Raw genomic sequence first — 10,313 nt, 5'->3', positions numbered from 1 at the left:
TGTTTTCTAGACGTGTATAATGTTCAGGAAGAAAGAAAACAATTGCCACTTGAATTCTGGGGAAGAGTATTAAACATGTAGATGGGAAAACAGAGAAGACTAAAGAATTTTTTTTCTCTTCCTTTTTTATTTTGGCTACAAACTACCATTTTGTTAGATTTGCTAGTTACTCTCCATTGTAGTAACCTATCACACGCAAGACACATAATATTCACAAATAAAAAATTTTATTCGTGTAAACACACTGAATATCACACAAAATACAATATCTGATACTTTATAACATTTAAAGATTTCAGAAGATTCTTTAACTTGAAATCCAGAATACTAACTCTGTATTGCAAGTTGCAATTTTATTATGTGACTTATTTTCTTGTGAATGTCTGCCATGTTTTTTTTTTATTTGTTTCTATAGATTTTTTAACGTTTTGGTGTTTACATTAATTATGAACTGAACTTTCAAAAACAATTACAAGGGACAGTTTTCTAGATATAAAAATCTATTATGTACTGAGACAACACTTTATTTTATATAATTCTTAATAACATGAAGAGTACTGGAAAAGTAAAAACTGATGTGTGGAAAGATTCAATATATGAGGAAGATGTTTAGTTTTTAGTATTTGATATTCTACTATTAACATACATATAATTACATTCTTCTGTACAAAATATTCTTTCTAGGTCTCAATATACTTGCTCAAGCCATAGGTATAGCCAGCCACAATATTATCACAACACAGACACATACAAGAAATGGCATCCATGTCTTGAGAAAGCCCCAAATACTGAAAAAAAACAGCATTTATTAAAAATGACATTCTCAAATACTCACACTTTCTAATATACAAAATATCAACCTTAGTAAATTCTGAGAGCCCCCACTGACACAACAACATCTATCCACCCCTTCATTAGTAGGTGCAATAGAAGAAGTTCATTCATTAACTCATAACCTTAGAATTACTGATACAGCCCCCCACACACACACACTTTAAAGGTATTTTTCTAAACTATTTATTCCCAAACTTGCTTGTGTCCATTACTCTATTGGTTACAAGGTTTCTAATAACAGGAACCACACACAAAAAGTAAAAGCTTTTTGAGGCAACATGTAAAAGGTTAGAAACTTTTCTTCCTAACAAAACCATCATTTTGAATGTAATAAAAATATTTAAGAGCTGCACTACTATGTTGTATCTCTAAGTAATTCAATCATAAGAGAAACAAAATCTGAGAGTTTAAAAAAACTTTAATGTTTTTTAATTCAACATTTTCATGGAAATAATCAAACAAAACCTAAAATAACTATAAGAAACTGTACTTTAAGGCAGCATCTAAGTTTGAGCTACACTTCATGACTAATTTTAGTAGCTTTATAACAGACTGATTAATAATAAAGTAGCTTTTAGAGTATAATCCTACTATCTTTATAAAGTTCAAGTTACCGAGAGCAGACTCACCTTACATATTTTCCAAAGATGAGCATGAGACAACAGAGTTTCACCATATTCCAACTAGAAGAACCCTTGTAAACCATCAAATTGAGAGCCATAGCCACGTGAGAATGACAATTATCACAAAACAGGTTATGCTAGAATGAAGACATAACATGAAACTGTGCACATATCTACATACTTTATATAAGACACATTTCATATTAAGTACATGTATGTTAATCTATTCCAAGAAAAAATATCATAATCTGTTCCAATAAGGCATACTTTAAACTGCATGGTTTTATTGTATATTTCATTATGTATCTTACCATCTGATGTGGGCTACTGGTGAAACTAGTTGTGTAATATAGTTAACTTTATGTGCATGGGGTTGATCCACTGAACTAAGCTCGTATTGGAGAATTAATCTTTCTATAACTCTAAATTTACTTATTGATCTTCACAAAATTCAGTGAGCTTTTATTAAGCATTACAAATATGCTGTACACAAAAAAATTCTAATTTTTAGTAAAGTATTTTTATTACAGATTTGTCTCTGAATCTACTTTAATCATTCTGACTCAGAATTTTGACTAGTTTGAGTGAAAGTTGTTTTTCATGTTAAGAATAAATACACTTTTCTTCATTTTAAAAATTTTCAGATTTCATTTGCATTAACAATATAACCTCCTAAATGAATAATGTTTTTTTTCAGTAAAAGTTTCCATTCTGTCTGTTATTTTCTTCACTCTAACACTACATGGGCTCAATCCACTTCATAAACTTTTTAACAACCACAAAAAATACAACATAACTCTATGCTGCCTGGTCTTTCTACAATGACTGCAGATTGTAACAGACCATAAGAGGTATTTATCTTTAACACCCTTGAACTTGTAACAGTTGTAATTTGTTCAATATTATTATTACAATTTGCAGTCATTCCACAAAGAAAATAGGGGACACCTAGAATTATTTCCTAATTTTTTATGGTGGTTACAAGGTCAGTCAAATCAATTGACCTCACATGGAGTTAAATATTAAAATCTTCAAGGTGTTTCTGTATTTTCTACTTGAAAATAATTTGTAAGATATCAAAGTTTAGTAATTGGTACACAAGCAGGTTTTTACAATAATTCATTTATAAACATGTTAATTGTACCAAAACTAATCATAATTGAAAACAAGATTTCAAGTAGTCACTTTTAAGTAATGATTCCTTAAAAACAGAAGATATTTTCATGTTTATTGGGAAAGCTGTTCATTTTATCCTTTTGTAGTGTAAATTGTAAATACAGTTTTTCATTAACACTGAAGTGCTTTTTTTCCTTTTTTTTTGAGTTTATTATATCCTACCTATGGGACCTTTGAAAATCTTATTGGGATTTTTAAAAAATAAAAGTTGTGAGTCTGGGGTCCTTCACTGTGGAAGCCTATTGAGAACTAACGGTGTGGCAATACGAGTATCATGAAGCTGTGATATGATTGTATCGATACATCAATTTTGGCAAGCTTTCACTAAACATTATAAGTCTTTTTTACAGAAAAAATCTGAATTTCTACTAAAGTATTTTTGCTAAAAAATTAATGATTCAATAAAGGAAGATGAGTATTGAGTACTACATGTTGTCTTCATTTCTTTTATCAGAAACATTACATGTAAAGTAACGTAGCAAATTAACAATAAAACAGATATCAATTTTTTTTTATTTTACTTTTCTTGCCAGCTGCCATTTAGTTAATCAAACCTGAGAATTTGAAAAAGCAGTGTAGAGTGTGAAGTACTTAAATAAGACATTGTTAGTAATATAGATAATAAATTACAGACAAGACTGTCAAACTCTGTAACAAACTATCGGTAAAACTTCTGTATCTAGATACGTATTGTATCGATTACTAACATGAGATACGCACCCCCTAATGAGAACCTTTATGATATATTTAACTGTCATCTGATATGGGAATAAGGTTGAATATATTTATATGATATGCTTAACTGTTACATGGTGTGTCAAAGGCTGAAATATTCACATACATAATATGCTTAACTGTTACATGGTGTGTCAAAGGCTGAAATATTCACATACATAATATACTTAACTGTTACATGAAACTAGTTGTATACATAATACATTTAATTACCACCTGGAATAAGGCTGAAATAATCATATATACTTAACCTATTGCAAAATCCTTGTGTAATATACTTTACTGTCTCTGATTTTGGCTTATGGATAAAACTAATCTTGTAATATAGTTAATTATCACCTGATGTGGGCCTAAGGCTGAAAATATTGGTGAAATATATTTAACTGTAACCTGATGTAGGCCTAAGGCTGAAACTAGTTGTGTAATATATTCATCTGTTACCTGATGTGGGTCTTAATAGGCTGAAAATACTCATGAAATATTTCTAGGTGTTTAAGGCATATATAACTAGAATTGCAACAGATATATCTAAAAATCATGATGGATAATGTAATATGATAAGTATAATTTAAAATGTTTTTCACAATGTTTTTACACTTGCTTATTTAGTGCTTATTACCATTCTGTGGCTGTACTCTTCTGATGCATCCCTAATAGCTGAGTTCCACGCTTGGATCCCACCACTGGCTAAATCTGGATCTAACTTCCAGTATCTGTAAACAAAGGCATCTAGTAGCTAATTCTGCAACATGAAGTTTAAGAAATAAAACATCTCTAATCCAAAACATCATCATTGAAGCTACAAACTAGTACAACATCTTAGCTTGTTACTTTAATGTGGAGGATTTTAGGCTTATGTAGAGAGAAAAATGAGTCAATTGGGGACATTATTGTTCAGGAGGAATAGATGGCTCTACCATTAAATGTTTTTGCTGTCTTTTTTTTGTCATTAAAGGTGTTGATAATGAGGTTTCTAAGTTGTTTACTACATTTGAAGGGGGAAGGTTATTCTTAGATATTAATATCATTAAAAGAAATTATGTTTTTGAAAAGCTCAGAAATCTTACAAATAGTGCAGTTTCTGGCCCTAATGTGATTTATCTCAAACCTTTAAAGGAGTTTAGTATTAAGTTGGATAGTGTTTTAAGTTAAATTTTCTACAAGTGTCTAGACACAGGACATTCCTGATGATTGTAAGGTTGCTAGTGCAATAACTGTTTTTAAAAAAAGGGGTCTTGTGAGGATCAAGAAATTAAAGATTAATCAACTTCTGTTATTAGTAAACTATTAGAATCTACTGTCAGGGGTCACTTGGACAGAAGTCACTGTGAAAGTTGGATGTTGGTTTTCAGTATGACTTCATAAAGGAGTTTTCTTTATGTCACAAACTCAATGGAGTTTTTTTTATATGTGAATGAAGGTAATCCCGATTTTGTTTGTGTCTAGAATTTGACAAAGCTTTTCAAAATATTCCTCACAACAGGTCAATAAATAAGTTAGATGTTTATGAAGTTGAGAAAACACTCAAAAATTAGATTAAAAACTGGATTGAAACCAGATGGTTTTGATTAATGGGCATCATTCCAACTGGAAATTTGTGACTAGTGAGGTTTTTCAAGGGTCTGTCTTTGGGTCCCTGTTGTTTACTATATGAATGATATGAGTTGCATATAACTCGAAATATTTCTAAACTTGCTGATGATACTAAATTGGTTAAGGGTGAATCTTTGGAAAGCTCTTTCTTAATGTAGAAGGACTTGGATTCTTTTTCAGGGGCTAATCTGTATGAACCTGGATTCAATTCTGAAACTCCTATAATGATGCATTTAAAGTAAGGAGATTTGGAAAGACATTCTTTTGTAAGATTAATATTAATGATGTGGAAAGCAATAAAGATTTAGGTGTGATGACTGATAAAAGTCTCAAGCCTTCACCTGAATGTGTGTAAGTGGTGAAAAAAAGCAAATAGAGTTCTAAGATTTACTTACATAATGTTTGAGTTCAGAAACAAGCAGATTATCATCATTTTGTACAAAATATTGGTAAGACCTTACTGTAGTACTGTTTTCATTTTTGATTCCCATATTATAGAAAAGATAGATATATCTGAAAACATTTAAAAGCAGGCTACCAAAATGATAACTAGTTTGAAATATTAAAGTATGAAAAGAAACTCAAAGATATGAACTTTTCTCTGAAGGGTAGAAAAAATAGAGATGACCAGATTCAGGCGGTTAAAATCATTAGAGAAACAAATAAACTGGCCATGGTATATCTGTTGTACTGGTGAAAAGATAAAGTAATAGATAAAATCCTAAACATTAAAAGATATAAGCATAAGCCACAGAAGCAAGCTTATGGAATAGTCTGTAAGATGAGGCAATGTGTGTGGGTAGTTTACAGTTCATAAGTTTTTGTCAGATAATTTTATGGATTTCTAGGCTAGGCTGGTTTCTTTGTTGTGTGACATCAATGAATTGAATGACTATAGTGACACAATTTTATGTTCTTACACACATATACATCCAATGACCACAGATTTTACTATTTAATATTAACTTCTAATTAAAGCAAGCTACCTACTTAGTTCAAAAATATAAATTAAAATCAACCTGAAAGTTAGAGTAGAGTACATTGTTTCATTAGTTGCAAACCTTTGATGTTAACAATAATTTGGCCATAAACCCAACAATACCTCACAAGATTTAGGTTAGTTCTAAATTCATATAACCAAGCTAAAAAATTCAAAATCATCTGTAAAATAAAAGTATAATAATATAAAATAATAAATCAGATATATTAAACATTCTAACAAATATTGTTAATGAAAGTAACATTGAAGAAAGAATATACATAACAAAAAATGAACACCTTGAGTGAACACAAATTTCACTCAAAAAATTGCATAAAAACAGGCTAATACCATTGCTGGCCACAGGTATCACTAACAAAAACACAAGCTGAATATTGTGGGCAGCTGTTGTCAAGCAAGGTGTTCTTCAGTTTGTGTTTATGTGATTTTGTTAGTGAGATGTGTAGTCTTCTAAGTTGTTCATACTTTTTTGTGTGTGATTTTATTAGTGAAATCTGTGGTGAGCCATTGTATTCAGCTAATGTTTTTGTGTGATTTTATTAGTGAAATATTTCACTTTGACTAATAAAATCACAATCTGAAGAACATAATGGCTGACCACAGATTTCAGTAATAAAATCACATAAAAACATTATCTGAACACCTTCCATGATGACAACTTCACAGGCTGAACTACTTGGTTGACAACAAATTTCACCAATAAAATCACATGAAAAAATATAGTTTGAATACCTTGGGTGATCACAGATTTCACTCTTAATATTGCATTAAAAAAACAAAAAAAGAGTTTGAACACCCTGGCTGACACATATTGCATTAATAAAAATCAGACAGACCACAGACTTCACTAACAAAATCACATGAACACACAGTATGAGCACATCAGAAGACCATAGATATCACTAATATAATCAAGGATTAAGCATCTTGGCTGACAACAGATTTCACTAATTAAAATCACATCAATTACAATTTAAATAGCTTGTCTGGCCATAAATTTGAGTTTAATATAAATCTTTCTTTCTCTTACAGTTTACTTAGGCACTAATACAAATACTATCAAATTCCTTTTTACATTTTCCTCAGATTTAATTAATTACACAGAAATCTACCTTTTACACAACAGTATTTGTCATACCATAAATAACACAAAAAATTGAAAAATATGACAAAATCCATAATACTTTATTTTCAACTAGAATGACAGCAGATTGTAACAGACAATTATTAGCATTTATTCTAATAGTCTTAGCTATCTAATCTTTTCACATCTGTTTACTTTCAATTTTATTACTTTACAATGTCTTTTGGACCCTATCTAAGTGTGTGAAAGGTAATTAACTACAGCAAGAGAACCATGTGATGCAGTCAGCTCAAGCTGGTCTAGTAAAATTTTATTTAATTTACCTTTTGATAACTAACCTAATGGGTTTTTAATTTTTACATTTTAGTTAAAAATAGATAGCAATAAATGAAAAATATATATAAGAAAAACAAGAAATTTTGAAATTGCATTAGAATTAAAGTTTATTTCAGTAATTTGTACTCAAGAGCATACTTTCTTAGTTCTATTTTTCATATTATGTTGATTCCCCACATAATAATTAATATTCTTTTTAAAATATGCATTTCAGGTCATAAAAATATATCGTGCACTAGGACAGAATATCTCAAAACTACTTTAATTTAACAAAACTATAAATAGATTAAACATATTCTGTTAGCTGTTTGGAGTGGAAAACAGCCAGCAGAATGAAATAACCATACAAGGAATCTTGTAAATAAAAAGCTGCTCTTTCATTGGTCATAAAGTAATCCAAAGCAATGTCAGAGAGAGTTACTGATACTTTTTGAAAGACAGGAGGAACAGGTGGGCAGATTTTTTATATCTCAGTAAACCAGGGAGATTGGAGGTTCTAAATTTATATTGTCTTTCAATATCTGTAACATGTGTTTCTAATAAGCTGGACACACAGATGTTTACATAAGGGTAGAATGAATATCTAAAACAGGCATGTCATGTGATACAGAGAAGTGAAGATTGAGAATTTATTTAAATATTTCCATTTAAAATTAAAAAAATAAAGCTTATATAACAAAAAATTTAATTTCAAACATGTGTTGATGCCAAACGTATTGATATATACTGATAATATAGTTGTTTAGTTAAATTTTGGATATAACTCTGTAAAGACACTGTGCCATGCATCCTGACTCTTCCATATGCATAGGGTTAAAAGCAACCATTTAATATTGATAAAAACTTTCTAAGCTTAAAAAAAACTACTAAACATCAATAATATGTCAAAGAAAGTTATGAAACATAATACAAAAGGAATGTTTAAAGTAACTTAATTAATTTGAGAAAAATTCATCTATTTTCTTATTATGTGGAGAACAACTGATAAAAGGAAATTAAATATGCAGTATAAAACTAAAATAATTTGAAAATTATATTAAAATATAACAATGAGAATCTATAAAAGAAGATGTAGTAAATTAATACACTATAAAACTAAACATCCAGTGATAAGAATGTACTGGATACCATCACTGTTAACATTATTTTCAGCCATAACTCCAGTAATATAATGAAGGATCAGCCAGCCTAAAAAAATTAATGTTCTTGTAAATTCATATTCTACATTAAATACACAACATGTATTATAACCATATAAAGAACCATAGACTAGGTTACTGTTTACAAAGCACCAGCCATTTGTGATGATTTATCATAGAAGTTGTTTAAGTGAATCAAAACTATTTTCAGACTTATGATGATTAATTCATGATTTATAGACTACATGTAGTTTTACAAACTATTGCAAATTAATTACTGATAATGGATTTTCAAGACAGTATAACCACTTTATAAAATAAACAGTTTTAAATATATTTATATACATATTCATTCCTTACTTGGTTGGTTTTCCAAATGCCATGTCATTCTCCTGTAAAAAAAAAAAAAGTAAAAACCATTTTAGGGAAAGTGACAAAGATGCTTTGAAGAAAATCAGCCTTAGCTATGACAGAACATGAATAAAATAAGGTTAAGTTTACTACTGCGATCTATATACATATTTGTTATACATGTAGGCCATATGCTTTTATAAATAGCTAATAGTCACTATTTTAAAAAACTCTTTTAAAAAAGTATGGAATTATTAAAAAATATAACTATAATATGAAAAAAATCTCAGCAGAATCTTTTTTCTTTTCAATAATTATACAATTCTCATCAATCTTCATATAGTACCTATGGTAAGACTGATTTTCACATACGTGATTTTATAAAGAGAGGTAATAACAGCCATTAGGGTTAATACTACTGAAGAGGAGAAACATTTGAATATAAACTTTTATCAAGGCCTCTGAATCTCAGAATGGAGCATTTCAGAGCAGGCACATCTGTTTGAGGTCTAATTTTATATAATTAATCAGCATAATATTTTTGTAGCTTATTAAAGTATTTTAAAATTTAATACATTAAAATTACCATAGATGTAAGTACAATGTAATTCTTACGCACATATAATACTTACAGACACAAAGTATGGACCTGCAAAATCTCTGATAATACCTTCTGATGTGGCAATACCCATGTGCCCAATAAATGGAAATAGCCAACTATAAGCACAATAAACAAAAAAAATACCTAATTAATTAGCATGTTGCATTAAAAATTTTCACATTTAGTTTAGAATATAAATAACAGCCATATGCTTATAATGATTGTGTCACTGTGGTCTGAGAAAATAGATCAAAAACACTGACACTGTCTAATTTAACAATAGGTGTACTCACATCTCGCAACAGCTTGGCTTCTGTGACTAGTAGATGGTCAAGGCAATGAGTATTGACATAATAAAAGGTCACAAGTACTCTTATTAACATTTTCTAGGGTATAAGTGGAAGTTTTACTCATCATCTTGAAACATCTTGACTCCTGTAACCATATAGTGCATATTTACACATTAGATGGTCACAAATACTCATTTACCCCAAGTATTCAACAAAACTTACGGAATTTTATTATTAATTTTTGATATCTTTAAAAACATGCAGTAAATTTTCTAATGGCCAAATTCATTCTTTATAATTTTTCCTATTTATCCATGGGCATTATATTGGGTTGATTGCTTAACCCTTTTGAAACGGATCATAGGTGAAAGGTCATGTCATCTGACTTGTTGACTCGCATTCAAAATTTTATTGAACTACTATTTCATGAATTTATGTCAATATGTTTGGTATCAAATTGTAGATTATAATTCAAATTTTAATAGTATATATTAGTTAATATCTTACTTTAAAAGTAAATATGAAAAAAAATCGTAAATACAAATTTTTGT

At 29.3% G+C, this 10,313-nt stretch overlaps 1 protein-coding gene across 1 annotated transcript in view; it reads right to left on the bottom strand.

Annotated features, from left to right (window-relative positions):
* Positions 1-210: 210 nt before the first annotated feature.
* Positions 211-10,313, bottom strand: part of LOC106462439 (transmembrane protein 222-like) — a 14,942-nt gene continuing 4,839 nt past the window's right edge. The window contains exons 2-6 of the mRNA XM_013922362.2: positions 9,504-9,588; positions 8,881-8,912; positions 3,988-4,081; positions 1,464-1,594; positions 211-788 (exon numbers count right to left, since the gene is read on the bottom strand). Coding sequence (XP_013777816.1) covers positions 701-788; positions 1,464-1,594; positions 3,988-4,081; positions 8,881-8,912; positions 9,504-9,588 — 430 coding nt within the window. The 3' untranslated portion in view covers positions 211-700. The remainder of the gene's footprint in view (positions 789-1,463; positions 1,595-3,987; positions 4,082-8,880; positions 8,913-9,503; positions 9,589-10,313) is intronic.

Source organism: Limulus polyphemus, unplaced genomic scaffold, assembly GCF_000517525.1.
Source record: "Limulus polyphemus unplaced genomic scaffold, Limulus_polyphemus-2.1.2 Scaffold1166, whole genome shotgun sequence".
Taxonomy (NCBI): Eukaryota; Metazoa; Arthropoda; class Merostomata; order Xiphosura; family Limulidae; genus Limulus; species Limulus polyphemus.
The sequence above is the reverse complement of the archived record's forward strand: the minus strand, read 5'-3'. Positions and strand labels throughout refer to the sequence as shown.